The sequence below is a fragment of the Ammospiza nelsoni genome, chromosome 24 (genome assembly GCF_027579445.1).
Source record: "Ammospiza nelsoni isolate bAmmNel1 chromosome 24, bAmmNel1.pri, whole genome shotgun sequence".
Lineage (NCBI taxonomy): Eukaryota > Metazoa > Chordata > Aves > Passeriformes > Passerellidae > Ammospiza > Ammospiza nelsoni.
The window spans coordinates 5,569,641-5,589,297 of NC_080656.1; the positions used below are offsets into that span (position 1 = coordinate 5,569,641).

General features: G+C 47.3%; 1 protein-coding gene across 1 annotated transcript in view; it reads right to left on the reverse strand.

Annotated features, from left to right (window-relative positions):
- Positions 1–19,657, reverse strand: part of GRIK4 (glutamate ionotropic receptor kainate type subunit 4) — a 204,722-nt gene that overhangs the window by 128,648 nt on the left and 56,417 nt on the right. The window contains exon 2 of the mRNA XM_059488214.1: positions 7,619–7,750. Coding sequence (XP_059344197.1) covers positions 7,619–7,700 — 82 coding nt within the window. The 5' untranslated portion in view covers positions 7,701–7,750. The remainder of the gene's footprint in view (positions 1–7,618; positions 7,751–19,657) is intronic.

Sequence of the window (19,657 nt, forward strand, 5' to 3'; positions counted from 1 at the left end):
ACCCTCCTCCCACCCCACTCCCCAAGCCAGGCTGGGATTAAACACTGATCCTAATGACAAGTGGGGAGGTTTTCCAGCACCAGCAGATTGCTCCTCTGCTCTGAGCTGATCCTGGCTGCCTTCAAAGCCAGGCAAAGGCCATTCCTCTGCTGGGGAACAGCAAATCCACGGCCAATTTATCCCAGATCCATCAGGAGCATCCACAAAGGGCTTGGCTCAGGCAGAGCTACACCAGGAAAGGAGTTTTGCTTTGTGTGTGTTAAATGTTTGCAGCAGGAGGGAGAAGGGGAGCTTCAAGCTGTGCGAGCCAGCTGCAGACAGGAGGTGGGGAGCTGGGGATGGCACAAAATCTGCCACAAAGCCACAAAAAAAAAAAAAAAAGCACAGCTGAGCTCCTCCCCGCACCAGCTCCTCCTGACACCTGGGAGGAAGAAATCGGTACCTGCTGACATCAGTGTCCTCCTTCCTCAGCACCTTCATCATCAGAGCCACCAGCACCCTTTAAAATGCTAATTCTGCCCTGTGGGATCTTCCCTGCAGTGCCTGCAGGAGAATTCTGTGTGTCCTGAGGGAGCTGAACGGAACCATCCCCAACTCCACTGCTGTTATTGCTCATTTTTACCTCACGAGTCTTTAATGCTCCTTTTTCCCAGACACACCTTTGGACAAACTGCACCAGCAGGGCAGCTCTGGGGCCTTTACTCACTGCCAGAGTGGTTTAGTGCACCATAAACACCTCAGGAGGGCGATTGCACAGGGATTTGGGGTTGTACAAATGACACTCTGCTACCCACAGCCCTGACAGAGAGATGGGCCGGGGATGAAGGAGCACCCCACAACCATAGAGATGCAGAAAAAGCTCCACTCTGCCTCTTCCCAGCCCCTTCAGCACACACAGCTCAGCTTTAGGGCTTTTCCACAGCTCTGGAGGATCCCCAAGAACATTTTCTGGATGTGAAAAACTGAGAGAATTTGGGATTGAAACTGAGAGAATTGGGATTGCTCAGCCTGGAGAATTGGGATTGATCAGTCTGGAGAAGAAAAGGCTTTGGAGTGACCTCATTGTGGCCTTCCAGAATGAAGGAGCTGCAGGAAAGATAGAGAGGGAGTTTTCCCAAGGGCTTGGAGCGACAGGATGAGGGGGGATGGATTAAAACTCAAAAAAGTGTAGCTTTAGGTTGGATATTGGGGAGAAATCCTTCGCTGGGAGGGTGGGCACAGGCGCCCAGAGAAGCTGGGGCTGCTCCTGGATCCCTGGAAGTGCCCAAGGCCAGGCTGGGCCTTGGAACAGAGGGACGGAGGTGGAATTGGATCTTTAAACTAACCTAAACCACTCCATAATCCTGTGATTCTAATCCTAATCCTCCATGATCCTGTGAATCCAGTTCCAGAAGCAGAAACAGGAGATTCACAGCCCTTCAGGCACTCCAGAATTTTGGAATCAGGCCTAGAAACAAGGACAAACTGCCCAGGGTGACACTCCCAGTCACACCACAGCATCAGGGCTGGGGTTCATGAGGACCTGGAGCACAAATTGCTTCTCTAGGTGGAACCACAAAGCAAAACCACATTGCTGTACTGGGACAGCAATGAGAGCTGAGCCCCAGTACAGTCCCTGGGAATGGGGCAGGAAAACATCAAGTTTCACCCCAAAAAATGCCCTTAAATGCTGGAGTTGTTGTGTGAAGTTTGCAGAGCTGGGAGACAGAGGCAGGGAAGGGATTTTGACAGGCAGAGACAGCTCTGAAAGGCTCAGGAGGCCTTGCAAGGAGTTTGTCAGCAAATCCTCTGTCAGGGCTCCTATCCTGCTCCTGCTGAGGGCACTTCCGTGGATAAACTACAATTTTGGCCGGGGTATGAATTTTAAACGAGCTTCTTTAGCACACCAAATGAATCAAGGCAGAAAATGCCAATTTAGGGCCCCCACGCTCTGCTCAGTGAGGCCGAGTAAATAACCCAGTAAATAACTCAGGCAAATTTCCTGACACTTCCTTCAGCATGAGAGAACAGGCAGAAAACAAACCCAGAGCTGCTCCCACTCACTCTGTGAGCTGCAGGAAAGCAGGGCCAGGGAGATGTTACCCTGGAGGGCAGGGGGGAGCTGATTATTTTTGTTTTTTGGGGTGGCTGGATGAAACATAAGCTGTGCAAGAGCTCCCAGGATATTTTGCACTGGTTCTTCCAAGGGCTCCAGGCTGCCTGGAGGCAATTCCTTCCCTCTCAGAGCTCCTAAAGCTGTTGGGAACACTCCCATCCCTGATCAGACCCAGCTTTTGAGGCCCACAGGGATAATAATTCACCCAGACAGAGCAGGGAACTGACTGACAAAAGACATTCCCAGCAAAACATCACCATTTCAAACAAAGCTTTTTTTTTTTTACACCTGGATTTCCCCACCAAGGTCTCCAGAAAAACAGGAACGAGGAAAACCTCTCCAGGGCTGCCTCAGGAGGGAACAAACAATGCAAGGCTGAAGGAACAAGCCTGCACTGATGGTTTTTCTCCTCCCTGTGTATCAAGGAGAGAAATAGAGCATTCAGGAGCCTCCAGGCTGCTGCTCTGCAGCCAAAGGCAGGGCAAGGTGACCCTGTAGCCCACATTCTGCTCAATCCCTTGCACAGATGATGCGCCTCCAGCTCACTGCAATGCAACACTGGCTGTGGGTCCTGTCCAGGCCAGCAGAAACTCGCCCAGAGATGGAGCAATCTGCTGCCTCTCCACTCCCCTGAGGGCTGCCAGGGCCAAGATCCACCCCAAACCCCAAAAAAGCAGCAGCAGGGAAGCTCAGGGCTCGGTTCCCAAGCCAAGGGCCCCTGACTCAGCACCACCGTGTTCCCCTGCAGGGAATAATCTCATTTTCCTGCTGAAGAACCCACCCTGACACTGCCCAGCTCACCTCCCATTACTGATCACATCCCTGTGCATTTCAGCAGCCCCTTATCAGATGGTTTTCAGCATTGTTTTAAACCTTTGCTCGCGTTTTCTTTGAATATTTAAATGTTCTTGCTGGCCTGGTTTTCCTTCCCTATGCAGAGCATTGATTTATGTTGCTAGATACCATATCTCCCTGCCTTGCCAAAAGCATGCATTTGGGAATGATTTCAGGGCTGCTGGTCATATTTTTCTCCCTCTTTTTATTCTGCACTTTATTTTTATTAACTTTTTTGTTGGAGGCACCGTAAAAATGAAACTGTGGCTCGAAGGAACAACACTCATCAAACGCCCCAAACCAAAGCAAGCTGGAAGGCATCTGCCATTCCCACCTGGAAGCTGCAGCATAATTTGAGTTTCCAGTCCTTAAAAGATGAAAATTCACAGTCCCAGGTCTCAAACACCTTCAATTTTCACTATGGGGAAGTGGGAAAAACTGTGCTGTCACAGGAGCTCCCCTTCTTTTCCACACTCCCAAAAACCCCACAGTGCTCCCCAAAAAGATGGAACCCAAAGCAAAAGGAAGGATTTTCCTTCAATTCTTCAAGATCTCAAACACCTTCACCTCTCACTCTGGGGAATGGCAAGCTGGAAGGCAGCTGCCATTCTTACCTGGAAGCTGCAGCATAATTTGAGTTTCCAGTCCTTAAAAGATGAAAATTCACAGTCCCAGGTCTCAAACACCTTCACCTTTCACTCTGGAGAACTGGGAAATAAACTAACCCCAAGTTTACAGCTCTGTGCTGTCACAGGAACTCCCCTTTTTTTCCAGGCTCCCCAAAAACCCCACAGTGCTCCCCAAAAAGATGGGAAACAAATAAAATTAATGATTTTCATTCAATCCTTCAGGATCTCAAACACCTTAACCTCCCACTCTGGAGAGGTAAGAAATAAAGTGACCCCAGATTTGTAGTTCTGTGCTGTCACAGGAGCGCTTCTTTTTTCCAGGCTCCCCAAAACCCCACAGTGATCCCAAAAAGATGGGAAACAAAGCAAAATGAAGGATTTTCATTCAAACCTTCCTGATTTCAAACACCTTCACCTTTCAACTATGGGGAAGCGGGAAACAAACTGACCCCAGGTTTGCAGCTCTGTGCTGTTAGAGGAGCTCCCCTTTATTCCACACTCCCAAAACCCTCATAGTTCTCCCCAAAAAGATGGAACACAAAGCAAAAAGAAGGATTTTCACCTTCAGCATGCTGCTAATCCACTCTCCATGCCCATCCCTGCCTGCTGGCTGGAGTGGAGGATGTGCCCACCCTGGTGAAATGCAGGCAGCAGGGCTGGGAGTGCTGCACATGAATCAGGGATCCCAGGGACATAAAACACCCAGCCAGCCTTGCCAGTGCTCCCAAAAAAGATGGGACACAAAATTCAATCCTTCAGGATCTCAAACACCTTCACTTTTCACTCTGGGGAGATGGGAAATAAACTGACCCCAGGTTTGCAGCTCTGCGCTGTTAGAGGAGCTCCCCTTTTTTTTTCCAGACTCCCAAAAGCCCCATAATTCTCCCCAAAAAGACGGAACACAAAGCGAAAAGAAGGATTTTCACCTTCAGCATGCTGCTAATCCACTCTCCATGCCCATCCCTGCCTGCTGGCTGGAGTGGAGGATGTGCCCACCCTGGTGAAATGCAGGCAGCAGGGCTGGGAGTGCCGCACATGAATCAGGGATCCCAGGGACATAAAACACCCAGCCAGCCTTGCCAGTGCTCCCAAAAAAGATGGGACACAAAATTCAATCCTTCAGGATCTCAAACACCTTCACTTTTCACTCTGGGGAGATGGGAAATAAACTGACCCCAGGTTTGCAGCTCTGCGCTGTTAGAGGAGCTCCCCTTTTTTTTTCCAGACTCCCAAAAGCCCCATAATTCTCCCCAAAAAGACGGAACACAAAGCGAAAAGAAGGATTTTCACCTTCAGCATGCTGCTAATCCACTCTCCATGCCCATCCCTGCCTGCTGGCTGGAGTGGAGGATGTGCCCACCCTGGTGAAATGCAGGCAGCAGGGCTGGGAGTGCCGCACATGAATCAGGGATCCCAGGGACATAAAACACCCAGCCAGCCTTGCCAGGCTCCTGCCAACTCACACCTTCCCTGCCCATATTTCCTGAGCTGCCTCCACCAGCACAGGGGAGAGGTAATTTTACTTCAGGACTGTCACCTGTGAAAGTTGCAAATGGGGACAGGGATGGATTGGCTGCTTATCTGCAGCAAATGGTTAACGAAGGCACTGCTGGCTGCAGGGAAAGCAGGTTCCTTTCTAAAACACAGAGCCAAGTGTCAGCTCTGGGAGTGAGCTCCATTAGGAGGCTTTTGGGTGCATTTATGGTCCCTAATCCACACATGCAGCTTGGGGAAATGATGGTGCCTCTCCCTGAGAGCTCCGTAGGGACCTGCACTCATGGGGCTCCCCTGTAAATTGGGTATTTTGGGGTTTGCACAGCTCTTGTGGCACCCTTGAGCTGGGGCAGGCTGGGCTCTGTCCCTCCTTGCTCATCAGTGGAGGGCAAATGTGTTTGTGACAGAAATATTTAATTTTATGCGGGTTTAGGAGACATGGCAGGGGTGATTTTAGCTCCTCAGTGGCTCGGAATTCACACAGGAAGGGCAACACCAACATAAATACAGAAATTCACCATAAACTGCATTTCATTGACAACAGGAAGAGACAACACCTTTAAAATGAAGGGAGGAGCTTCAGCAAGTGTTTCAGCTCACCATAAACTAATTTCATTCACAAGAGGAAGAGACAACATTTCCAAAATGCATGGAGGGATTTCAGCAACACTCTCAGCTCACCATAAACTAATTTCATTTACAAAAGGAAAGTGAGAACATTTCCAAAATGCATGGAGGGATTTCAGCAAGTGTGTCAGCTCACCATAAACTAATTTCATTTACAAACTAGAAACAGAACATTCCCAAAATGCAGGGAGGAGCTCAACGTGCCCACTCACCATAAACTCCATTTCATTGATAAAAGGAAGGAGAAAACATTCCCAAAATACAGGGAAGAGCTCAGCAACAGTGTCAGCTCGCCATAAACTAATTCCATTTACAATAGGGAGAGACAACATGCCCAAAATGCATGGAGGGATTTCAACAACACTGTCAGCTCACCATAAACTAATTTCATTTACAAAAGGAAAGCGAGAACATTTCCAAAATGCAAAGAAGAGCTTCAGCAAATGTGTCAGCTCACCATAAACTAATTTCATTGACAAGAGGAAGAAGAGAACATGCCCAAATGCAGGGAGGGAGCTCAACGTGTAAACTCACCATAAACTGCATTTCATTTAGAAAAGGAGGGAGACAACATTTCCAAAATCCATGGAGGAACTTCAGCAACTGTGTCAACTCACCATAAACTAATTTCATTGACAAGAGAAAGAAACAACATGCCCAAAATTCATGGAGGAGCTGCAGCAAGCGTGTCAGCTCACCACAAACTGCATTTCATGTACAAACTGAAGAACATTCCCAAAATTTAAGAAGGAACTCAGCGTCTCCACTCACCATAATCTCAATTTCATTGACAAAAGGAAGGAGAGAACATTCCCAAAACACAAGAAGGAGCACAGCAAGTGTGCCAAATCAGCACAAACTAATTTCATGTACAAACTGGAGACAGAACATTCCCAAAATTCGGGGAGGAGCTCGGTGTCCCCACTGACCATGCAGGAGAACGTTTCACTCAGTGTCAGCCGCACCAGGCAGGGAGGATTCCAAGAATCCCTCCAGAGCATCACTGGGAAAACATTTTAATTTTATATTGAGTCATTTCCCCACTATTTTTTAAGCTGTAAAATCTCAGAGTTGTCTGTGTCTTTTTCCCTCTGATCTTCTCATCAGAGGAAGTACAATTGTAAGGGTTGGTGGTGAGACAGTAAATATGAATTAAAAAACACCAAAATCTTCTAATGGTCAAGTTCTGCTAATACACCAAGTTTTAGAGGTACAAGGGCTGTTTCTGTGAACTTGGTGATACTGCCACAACTTCCAGCATCTGACTGCTAAAATCTACCAAACCCTTTGTAAGTCTTTTATTATTAATATCAGTATTTCACAGTAAATTGTACATCTAGTTTTGCTCTTGTTTGTGTGAATACAGGTGTAGGTATAAGGATAAAAATATTTGTGTTGCCAACCTTAGTACAATCAAATATTCTTCTTTTAAAAAGGTAATTTAATATTTGACTCTTGCAAACTCCCAATAACAAATACAGTTTGTGTGAACATAGGTGTAGGTATAAAAATATTTATGTGTTGCCAACCTTACTACAGTCAAATATTCTACTTTTAAGATTTGACTCTTGCAAAACTCCTAATAACAAATACAAATAAATTCTGCATCTAGTTTTGCTCTTGTTTCTGTGAACATAGGTGTAAGTATAAAAATATTGATATGTTGCCGACCTTACTACAGTCAAATATTCTTCTTTTGAGAACGTCTTTTAATATTTGACTCTTGCAAACTCCTAATAACAAATACAGTGAATTGTGCATCTAGTTTTGCTCTTGTTTCTGTGAACATAAGTGTAGGTATAAGTATAAAAATATTGATGTGTTGCCGGCCTTACTGCAGTCAAATATTCTTATTTTGAGGAGACAATTTAAGATTTGACTCTTGCGTAACTCCCAATAACAATAAGAATAATGAGCCCAAAGCCAGGTGAGCACTCACCAATCCTCAGGGAATGGGGGCTGGCCCAGGTCCTCATCAGCCACAGCAGAAGGAGCACCAGAGGCGCCAAGACACGGAGCATCTTCCATAAATCCTCATGGAGCCCTGCGGTGGTCTGGGCATGACATAACTCTGCAGGGAGACACAAAAAACACCCTGAGCACCTCTGCTCCCCCCCAGCAGCACCACTCAGCTCGACAAAAGCTCTATTTACCCGAGGAGGAGGGAGATATTTACAGACTATGAATTATTCAGGGTTTGGAATCCAACTGGGCAGAGAGCTCCTTGTAAGAAAAAAGAAAAAATAATAATAAAAAAATAAAAAAAAAAAAAAAGGAAAGGAGCACGAGGAAAAGTCCAAATATTTCATCTTGGCATTCTTAGCATTTCAACAAAAACAAGTGGAAATCAATATTGAGTCACATCTCTGACTTCTATTCTCACCCACCCCCCCCTTTTCTCTTTCCACTCAGAGCAGCCAGCAGCTCATTATATAACACTGATTTCTGATTTTAGGGTGGGACAAAGCATTTTCACAGCAAAATGCGATTCGAGGGAAGGGTTGAGGAGGCAGAAGTCACTTGGGCTTCACCAAACCAGAAACCAATTCCCTGCCACAATTCCAGTCACCTCCTTCCCTCCCTTTCAGGAACAAGAGGATTCAGCACAAGACCAAGAGCATCTCATTTTTTTGTCCTCTATTTTTGTCTCACCACCCAGTCACACAGAAATTCAAGTTTCTAAGTCAGAACAGCACCAAAATGAAGGGCAGGAGGTGGAAAATCCACAAACTCATCACCAGCACAGATATTGGCACTGGCTGTCCCACAGCAGGCTCCTGCAGCACAGCTAATCAAATTTGCAACAAATGCCATTTTAAACAGCTTCATAAAGGGCAGATTTTACTTCATAAAAAAAAAAAAAAAAAAAAAAAAAAAAAAAAAAAAAAAAAAAAAAAAAATAAATACTGTTGTTTCTGGAGTTGATAAAATTATCTCCACAGGCAGCAATATCCTTAAATGCTGACTTTGATTGTTTTATCTGTTACCTTATCTCTCCCTTCTCTCTTCTGCTGGCAAACATTCTCACCCTCTTCCATTTGTCTCCTTCTTGGGCCAAATACCAAGTCCTGACACAGGCAAAGTCTTTAATCTGCCTTTGAAGCCACCAGGAGTTTTGTCTGAGCAAGACGCTGCCTTTTGCTTGCAATTTTCCAATTAATCTATTTTTAGATTACATTTAAGGCCTCCTCCAGCTTATCTCAGCACTCTCCACAGGGACCAACTCTTTCCACAGAGGGGAAATGCAGGGACAGAGCCACAGAAATAAAAATCCAGGAGCATCTCCAGGGGTTTGAGCCTTTCCTGTATCATGCTTCCACACCTCCTGCATCCCACTTCCAGAAAATTGAGGGATCTCATGCTCAGCTGTCAGTCAGACATGGGAAGAACATCCCAATTTCAGTGCTTTCAACTCATTTTTAAAACCTAGAAACACCCCAAAAAAACCACCTGGAAAATGAACCGCCTCTGTGAAGGGCAAATAGCAATTTTCTCCATTTTTTTTCCCCTCTCTTTTCAGTGGGAGTTGCAGAGTAATTCCCGGGGAAGAGAAGCCCTAAAAGGTTAAACACGTGGGAAATTGGTTACTTAGAAGTGCTGGCAGCGGCAGGGACAGATTGCAGAGCAATGTATCATTGGAGCACTTTGAAGCAGCTATTTTCAAACTTCCCAAGATATTGACAAAACAGCAGCATCGTGTCAGATGCACTCCCAGCCTGGCAGAACGCAGACAGACATCCCTTCCCCATGGAGACAGCAGGACAGCTTGAGTTTGCCACCCAAAGAGCTCCCTCATGCTCAGTTCTGCCTCTAAAGCTGCTCCTCAATGCTCACAATCCTGCTTTACTAATTTTTTAGGTTATTTTATGTGCTACTTCTTGTACTGCTACCACCGGTGTGCTTCCCTTGCAGAGTGGTCTTGGTTTTCCAGTTTGAGATTTTGAGAAAATCAAATCTGAGATTTTGAGAAAAGCAAAACAAAACCTTGTCACCAACGCCATGAACAGCCACAGCTCAACTAAAACATCTGGTAGGGAATGTCAGACCAGGAGCAGGGCAGGGAAAAGGGGGTAAAACTGGATTCCAGCTCCAGACAGGAGGGAAATTCCTGCCTGAAATCTGAGGAGGTTGGTGGAGTTTGCATCCTCATCATCCCTTCAGGGAAGGACATGGAGGGGTTGGAGAGCGACCAGGGAAAGAAAGGGAGCTGGGAAGGGTCTGGAGCACCAGGAGGGGCTGAGGGAGCAGGGAAGGGGCTCAGGCCTGGAGAAAAGGAGGCTCAGGGGGGACCTTGTGGCTCTGCACAGCTCCTGACAGGAGATTTGGGATTTGGGATCTTATTCGAAGGACAGGAGGAGAGAGAACAGCCTCAGGCTGGGCCAGGGAGGACACCAGCAGGAATTTCCCCATGGAAAGGTTGTTAAATGCTGGCAGGGGCTGCCCAGGGAGGTTTGGAGTGCCCAAGGAACCACTGCAGGTGGCACTCAGAGCTCTGGGCTGGGGACGAGGCACAGCTCGGACTCCATGGTCTGGGAGGGCTTTTCCAACCCCAATAACCGTTGTCTTATATATTACAACAGCTCTATTATCACTATGGTGCAAGGATCCCACAGCCTCAGAGTTTCCTACCTGTCTTATATATTACAACAGCTCTATTATCACTATGGTGCAAGGATCCCACAGCCTCAGAGTTTCCTACCTCCTCAACTATTTCTCACAGCCAGCTCCTCTAAGCACTGACTGTTCCCAGTCCTTGCAGCAGCCATCTGACTCCTCTGACTCCTCTCTTTTGTACCACTGGCTCTTACTGGCTACAGGTGTGGCCTGTTAACATTAGGCCTGCTCCTAATCTTTAGTAATTGGCTCCAGCTGCAACTCGTTGGGGGCTAAGATTACATCGTACATTACCCATACTGTGGCCCCCTGCAAATAACCCTGTGAAGCACCGGGTTAGAAAAAGGGGTTCTCATTTCAGACTCTGCAAAACCAAAATAAAAAGGAGCAACCACTCTTGTGGGAAAAGTGAAAAGCTCCTGCTCCCAGGGACAGACCTAAGGCTGCTCCTCCTGTTTGCAGCCTGCTGGAGGGGCTGAGGAGGAGATTCCCAGGCATCAGCAGCTCGGAGTTATCAGCCAGGCTGAGCAGTAAATCCAGAGCACCTGCTGAGCTCTGCTCTAGGAGTGCAGGGCTGTAGTTACCTGGGACATGGAGCACACGGGGAGGCTGCTCCACCTCACCCCTCAGGAGGGCTTGGGGTTTGGAGCCAGCTGTCGGCAATAGAAATGCACCTTAGGGGTTGCTAAACAGCAGAAAACACAGGATCCTACAAGCTGTGCCCAGCTGGGTGCTGGAGGTGATGGCAAAATATTTTGGGAGGGAGCAGAGGGATGCATCCCCACCTCCCCACCTACTGGGATCCCAGATTTGGGATCAGGAGGGAAGGAGAGAGAGGATTTTCCTGCTAGCCCAGTGTCACAGACATCTTTGTATGAAAAATCCTTTCCTTAGGATTTTTCCTCCTGAGAACCTGGGAGGCCTCAGGAACAAATGCAAACAATGGTTATCTGCTGCTGTGGAATGCAACAGGTGCATCTGTGATTGGTCTCATGTGGTTGTTTCTAATTAATGGCCAATCACAGTCAGCTGGCTTGGACAGAGCTGAGCCACAAACCTTTGTTATCATTCCTTTCTATTCTTAGCTTAGTTAGCCTTCTGATGAAATCCTTTCTTCTATTCTTTCAGTATAGTTTCAATGTAATATATATCATAAAATAATAAATCAAGCCTTCTGAAACATGGAGTCAGATCCTCGTCTCTTCCGTCATCCTAAGCCCCCTGTGAACATGGTCACAAAATAGCATCAAAGTTACTCTGAAATGAACAAAGAGGTGTTTCAGTCCCTCTCCATCCCCCAGTCCCCACCTGCTGCCCTCTCCCTAAATCCAGGCATAAAAGGGTGGTGAGCACAGTCCAAACGCCCTCACTCTGCATTGATTTTGCCCTGCTGAGCTTGTCATCCTGCCAAGCTGCCTTCCAGCTGCAAGGGGCATCTGCCTGCCCCTCATTTCCCCAGGAGATGCTGTGAAACAGAAGTTCCACCAGGTGGAATTCCACAACTCCATCAGTGAATTGTGGCCACGGCAGAGGCATCCACTCCTGTGCAGCCCCAAATCCCACTCAGAGAGGAGAGGAGCACAACTTCCCTTCATTAAAACCTCACAAAGCCAAGAAAACGCCGGAGAGACAAAGCTCTTTAGCAGCTTGCCTCACTAATTCCCCTGCGTGTGAAGATGACTTATCCCAGACTCATCCTCAGCTGGCTGAAAATAAATCCAACCAACTTCCCCCTGCTGAAGTTTCCAGCAAGAACATGTCAGGAGCTGTGCGTTCACAGCTCGAGTGGCTCCTCTCTGCTGCTCTGACAGCAGGCTGGGATGATGGACAGCTGTCTGTGCAGCATTCCCAATCTGCTCCCAAAAAATAAAAGAGTGGGATGGATGGGAAAGAGTTCCCTGGGTCCTTCAGGGTGGGAGGTGCTGAGAAGCTGCTGCTGGATCACGAGCTGACCCCTGCGTGCAGCACAAATACAGAATTATTTTCCTGCTAAGCCCCCTTTTTTTTATTATTATTTTTTTTCATCTTACAGCTCTGGAAAAGTCAAGAGAATAAAATAAATCAGGGCTATACTGGGGAGTTTTGTGTTCTCTCTGGAGATAAAAAGTCTCTAAATACCAAGCAGAATTATGGACGATTTGCCTCCGAGAGGGAGCAAGTTGCTTCTGAAACTGCTGATACATTTTTAATGACTGTGTGAGCTGGTGCTCTTCTTCACTGCTATCACCACAGCCTCCTGCTATTTGGAGATTTCTGCAGAAAAAAAATTCTTAGACAGTAGAGCAAAAAAAAGCCAAAAGGCAGAACAAAATGTTAAATCGCTAAAAGAAAACCCCCACCAAAAAAAAAAAACCCTCTGCTGGAGCTGCCACAGAGATAAAGAAGACATCCCTGAAAAGCGAAAAGCAGCCACCTCTGCTCATTCCCTCTGCACAGCCTGACAAGGACACTCAAGGAATGTGCTGTTATTCCATGGAATTATGGAGTGGTTTGGGTTGGATGGGACCTTACAGATCATCTGCCATGGGCTGGGACATCTCCCACCATCCCAGGGTTCTCCAAGGCCTGCCCAACCTGGCTTTGGGCACTTCCAGGGGTGGCATCAACTCCTCTGGGCAGAGATTTCTGCTCCCACCTCCCTGCAGAACCTGTGTGGCATTCACATCTTCTAAACAGAGAGAGACATATTTCCCTCTGCCAACATTTCTCCTGGGGAAGGCAGTGAGAAAGCTCAGAGAAAAGAAGAGAAAACAATTCTTATCTCTATTCACTGTTCCTGGTGTTTGGCACATGTGGAATGTGTTATGGGGATTGTTTACCAAAAAGGGATTTGGTAATTGGACATCAATAATAGTTGTTTTGATTGATTGATTGATTGATTGACCAATTAGGTCAAAGCTGTGTCATGACTGTCCAGGAAGGGTCACAAGTTTAACTTTAGTATCTTTTCAGTATAATATTAGTGTAATATAGCATAGCTCAATAAAGCAATTGTTCAACCTTCCAAAATCATGTTATTCCCCAACTAAAAATCATCTTTTTACAATAAACCTGTTCCTGGCACATCTGTCCCCAGCAGGAGCATCTCCAGCTGCCCTGCAGGGCAGCGCCAGGCCCAGGCTTCCCAAAAACCCCAACGTGTTGCTTTTATCCCCGTGCAACCCCACACTGCAAACCCCCCTGCACGCCTTCTCCTGCAAGCTGAGAAACCACAAACACCCTGGAAAAACCTGGCAGCAAATTCCACCTTCTCCAGGCTGATTTTTTTCTGGTTTTTTATTTTTTTTTTCAGCCAAGCAGGAGCTTGGAGGGGGCTTTGGTGTTGATGGATCTCTCCCTGCCTCACCAGAAGTTTGATGAATGGTGAGAAAACGCAGCTCGAGCAAAGCTGGAGTAATCCTCACAGCTGAGACAACAAATTTAACAGCTGCAGAGCAGCAAGGAATTGGGGGAAAAAGCTGTCAGGGAATGTCAACAAACAACTTAACAGGGCTTTTTCATTCCTTGGACAGGCAAGGAGAGCTCTTGCCTTGTGTCAAGCTTCTTGTGCAGGGGTTTAAATGGAACAGGCAAGAAGGGAAGAACCTGAAAAACATCTCAACAAGTGGCTGTTCTGAGCTCTAAAAAGTGTCTCAGGGGAGGGGAGAGCTGCTCTGACAGCCTGCCCCGGGGCCACAAAGATGTAAGTTCAATTAAACTGAAAAACTGCTCCATTCAAAGCCACCACCAATATGTTTCGCTCGGCAAAAATTGCATAATTAGCACGGGTAAATCATTACCACGAGGTATTGTCACAGTCAAAAAAACCTCTGTGAGGCTGAGGGAAGGATGGCATCTATCAAGAGAATGAATGGCTGGAATTACAATGCTACATTTGAAGAGGAAAAAAAAAAATACAAATTAATGTTTGGATGGGGTGTAAACCCTTCACTCTGCAGGGAGATGGTGAATTCTCTATTTTTGAGGGCTGGAAGAATCAGCCCTGGGGGCAAGGCTCCTCTCACAGCCTCTGGAAGCAGCCAGTGCTTAAAAAGGACACTTAACAACAAGAAGCAGAGCTCGGTTCCAGTCTGGCAATTTCTATGTTCCTATAAAAACCACGTCTCGTCTTTTTAGATTCCATCAGCATTAAAGAGCCCGCTTTGCTCGCAGCCACCCCTCTCTTTGTCCTCACACCAGGGCCAGGGATGGATTCACCAGGCTGAGAGACAGAGCTGTGGTATCTCCCTTCCCCAGGTGCCAGGGGATGAAAGGAACCCTGGGCTCCCCATCGCATCTCACCCCTGCAGGTGACACCAGGGCAGGTGACAGCCCAGGGAAGGCGATATTAGTGATAAACACCTGCTCAAGCAATACAGAAAATGGATTTTTAAAAAATTTTCATTCCCCTAGCTGTGTTCTTTCATCTCCTTTTTTTTTTTTTTTTTTTCCCCCTCCACCCTTCGTGACTTCCAGAAAAAGAAGCAAGAAAACTTCAAGGAGAAAAGAATTCTGGAGGCAGTGAAGCAGAAGGACGAATGCATTGCTGACATTTCTGGTTGCTGTGGATTATTTTCTTTAACTTTCTCTCTCCCCAGCCTCGAGTCCTCTCATCTCACCCTTCTCAATCCTGCTCAGAATTAGCAAAGCCTGATCAAATTTCCCATCACAGCTTAGAGATAAAAGCAGCGTGTGCCCATCCTAATTCCTCACACAGGCTGGGCTATCTCAGAGCGAGATTTCCCCCAGCATTATCAACCCCAGACCTGTGAACACAAGGAGACTTCACTCACAGGACATCTTTATTCAATTTTCCTCTCCTCCACAGCTTTATCACACAGCCCATCAGCCCTCCCAGGCTGGGTCAATACTTGAAGAGCTCTGCTGGCTCAGAGGAGTGAATTATGAGTGTGAAACCCCCTCGGCCAGGCTCACTAAAGTCCCATTACAGCATTAAAACTCATTTGCTGGGGCAGCTCGCTTCATCCTGGGAGTGGGTTTGAGCTGGGGGATTTGGGCAGAGCACAGATCCAGCAGCTGGGCCCTTCCTGCCCTCCTCCAAACCCTTCCACAAAGAAAATCCTGTGCCTGCTGAGAAAACCCCCAGCACGATGGATGCACAGAGCAGTGGGAGTAAAACACCCCGATATTTGACATTGTGAGGAATGACCAGATAATATTGGGGTTTGCATTTATGTTTTGGCTTTTGCATTCACGTTTTAGCTTATGGAAGTTGTTGGTGATTATACGTGTTGTGAATTCCATTTTTCACAAAATTGTGGGGTTGTTTGGGGTGATCCTCCCTGAGAGAGCCATTTGTACAAAATCTGTGCCACCAACAGCACAGGAGGAGTGGGGCTCTCCATCCTCCAGCCTGGGCTGTGCTTTCACGCCTGAAATGATCCTCTCCTTCTCACATCAGCCTTTCCATCTTCTCCCACCCCAACTCCTCCCTGTTTTTTCTCCAGGTCTCTCTGCTGTGCTGGATCAGCTCGCCCGGCCCCTGAGGATGCTGCAGCTGCCCCATCCCTGTGCCAGCAGCTCCTGCTCCCGGCAGCAGCACAGCCCCAGTTGTGCCTGAGCCTCAGAAGCTGCTGAGCCATGATCTGCACCTCGCACAGAGCACCAAACACCCCAGCACATCCCTGCCCACAGCATCTGTCAAAGCCTCCCTGGCTGTGGCCATCCACTGACTCAAAAAACCACCAGGAAAAGAGAAAATCGGAGCCCGTGTGGGATTCCCTCCCTCCCTCCTTCCTCTGGTGCCCACGATTTATTTTTATTAACAAACAATAGCAGTTAAAAGCACCGTGGTCTCCCACGGCGAGGACTGTGTGAGACACTCTTAATTGGCTTGGAGCTGTTATGTGAAAGGAAAAATCACCAAAATCTCCACCAGGCTGGGGGAAGAGGAGAGGCTGCGGGTGGGAGGAGGGAGGGAAGGGTTTCTCCCGGCTGGGAAGGACAGGGAGCTTCATTAAATGGGGCCAGAAGTGGCCACAGCAGCTCTGGTCCCACAGCCAGCACCTCAATCCTTGGCCAGAACCTCGACCCTTGACCAGAACCTCAACCCTTGACCAGAACCTCAACCCTTGACCAGAACCTCGATCCTTAGCCAGAATCTCAGTCTTTGGCCAGACCAAATCCTTGACCAGCACCTCTGTCCTTGACCAGGACCTTGATCCTTGACCAGAAGTTCAATCCTTGGCCAGAATCTCAGTCCTTGACCAGCACCCCAATCCTTGACCAAAACACCAATCCTTGGACAGCACCCCAATCTTTGGCCAGCACCTCCATCCTTGACCAGCACCTCAGTCCTCGACCAGACCAAATCATTGATCACCACCTGAACCCTTGACCAGCACCTCGATCTTTGGCCAGCATCTCTGTCCTTACCCAGCACCCCAATCTTTGACCAGCACCCCAATCCTTGACCAGCACCTCAATCCTTGACCAGAATCTCAATCCTTAACCAAAACCTCAATCTTTGACAACAACCCCAATCCTTGACCGGCACCTGAACCCTTGACCAGCACCCCAATCTTTGACCAGTGCCCCAATCCTTTACCAGACCAAATCCTTGGCCAGCACCTCCATCCTTGGCCAGCACCCCAACCCCTGACCAGATCAAATCCTTGACCATCACCCCAATCCTTGACCAGCACCCCAATCTTTCACCAGCACCCCAATCCTTGACCATCATCCCAAATCCTTGACGATCTCCCCAAATCCTTGACCATCATCCCAAATCCTTGACCAGCACCTCCACCCCAGACCAGCACCTCCATCCTTGACCATTCTGAGCACAAAACACAATGCTGAGCGTTGTTTACCTTGGATAAAAATTCTGAGCAGGTCAAAAATCATCTCTAAAAAAGGAAGAAAAGCTTTGTTTGCCTCCCCACTCCGGCAGGCACAAACCCCTCTGTGTACAGCTGGTTTTTCTGATTTAAAGTGCCTCTCCTGACACATTTTATGCCACATTAATTCAGCAGAAGACTCCTGCCCACTCTGCAGGCCTTCACTTCCATTAAAGCACCTCTGGTGAGGCACAGAGCAGAGTTTGCACTGCAGACAGCAGTACAGGAGGGGATTTTTGGGCAGGGAAATGCAAACTGATCTCTCCAGCTGAGGTGGCCTGGGGACACACTGAGGTGAGCAGAATCTGAGCTGTTCAACAAGTCTGCCTGCAAAGAAACCTGAATAAATGAGCACAGCCAGAGCCTTGGATTCATCAAAAGCTTAACCAGGAAAAAGGCTTTAAAACAGCAAAGGTCTTGCACTGAGAAATGGATAAAAATTGAGTTTGGGAGTCTGAGTATTGTTTCAATAGGGAACAAACCACTGTGGATTTTTCAAATGGATATTCCAGGGTTGTACCTGGATCCCTGGAAGTGTCCAAGGCCAGGCTGGACAGGGCTTGGCGCAACTTGGGATTTAAAAAATGCTCACAGCTTTAGAAATTTTATCAAAACTTCTTTCCCTGGGCAGTGCAAGATCCAAGCACCCAATGGCATCAAACTTTTAATTCTTCCAACCTTCTTGCCTGTCTCTTACAAAACCATACTGGGAGTGGATGAAGAACCCACTCAGGGCCCCACTTTCATTACATTTCAAGGGCAGCATTCAGAAGGAACTGCCTCAAACACCCCTTTTTGAGCTTTCCTTGCACTCACCTCTGAGCACAGCAAACAGAGCTGATCAAAAACCCATTTTCCCCTCCTCTAAAGCCACGACTTTTCCAGTTGTGCCACACTTTACTTTTGCTAAGTGGAGACACTTTTTGGAACCTGCTCTCAGCCATTTGGCTCACAGTGATCCAACCTTCAACACTCAAAACACCAAATTTCCCCTCTGAAGGAAACCTTCAGGTTTGAGGCAGTTCCCCCACCTCTCCAAAGGCTGCTTTTTCCACCAAAAAAATCTCCTTTTAACAAAAAAAAAAGGCTTTGATGGAAAATTTTCAGCTCCCTCAGAAGAAAAGAAACCCAAGGAGCCTTATTTGCTGTTAGTGAAGAATTGCTGCTACACCAATGAGGCTCTTTACACATGAAGGAAGTTCTAAAATATGAATCGGATCTGCGAACATCTCAGGAGTCTGGAGGGAGAGAAAGCTCTTAAATGCATCAACCTGATCTCTGGGCCACAGAAAGAAGATTAATCTATTTATTTAACTTAGAGGCCCTGGCAGATTCAAGAGGGAGAAGAAAGGAAAACAAAGCAGTCTCTACCAAATCAACCTTCAAGAAGTGGTTTATGGCCAAAAATCCGGGGTTGCTTCTTTTTATTGCTGCCAAAACTGTAAGTGAAACAAATAGATTAATCTCCCATCTATCACCCACAGAACATTTTGATCCATCCAAGCTCTAAAAGGCTGGGGTTTGAGGAGAGAAAGAGGCCGTTTGTGAATGGCTGAAGATGGGATTTGTGTGTTTTAATGGAGTGAGGATTGCTGGGGGTGCATTTGGATGACAGGGAGCATATGCACAGGGAAGGAGGTGGGAACCAGGACAGATGCCAAGCTGAGAATAGGCACAAGAAAAGCATAGGGGTGATAGGCTTGGGGGCAAGGGAAACCTTGCAAAATTAATGGGATACAAGGAAAACACAGGAGCTGGGAGATGCTGGTGCAATGGCACAGCTGCACACAACCAGCAGATGCAAAAGAATAAAGCAGCAATAAATAGTCTTGCACAGGAAGGCAGAATCAAAGTCCAAACTCGTATGTGAAGTTGCAATTAAAGGCATTATTTTGCATGAGAGAAGCTTTTAATCCTGCTTGTAGCAAAACTGACAAGAAGGGGGGAAAAAAAACCAACAAGATTTCAGGCCAGAAAACCATGGGTTTGATTAATTAAGAGCAAAAAGCAGCAATTAGGGGTGCAGTGCTCCTGTGTTGCTGAGATGAAACACCCAAAACCCAGCGGGATGGAGGAGAATGGGCAGCCCTGGCACTTTTCCTCTGCTTGTTGTAACCACACATCAAATCCCATATGAAAAAGGGGGAATTATGGCTCTAGGGGGAAATACCAGCCAGGGAAATACTAGCCAGACGAGTGGAGCACTCAGAGTTTTTTTGGGGTATTTTTTGCTGACCTCCCTCCTCCCTGGTGGGGATGTGATCCTGAGGAAATGGGATTTGCTTTTAATCCAGCAGAGATCCCCTGGCTCGGCAGGAGGAGCAGGGATGGGGAGGGGACAGCACAGAGGCAATGTTGGCCGACAAAAGGAAATTTCCTGTCACTGGTGGGCAGGAGACCAGACAAATCCTCACACTCATCCTTGGCAGGAGCCTGCTCAGCTTCTCCCCTCAGCACTGAAAATTCCCTCCCAGACAGGACTTGTCTCTGGCACCTCTCAGTTTCTCACTGCCTGTCTCATGGCC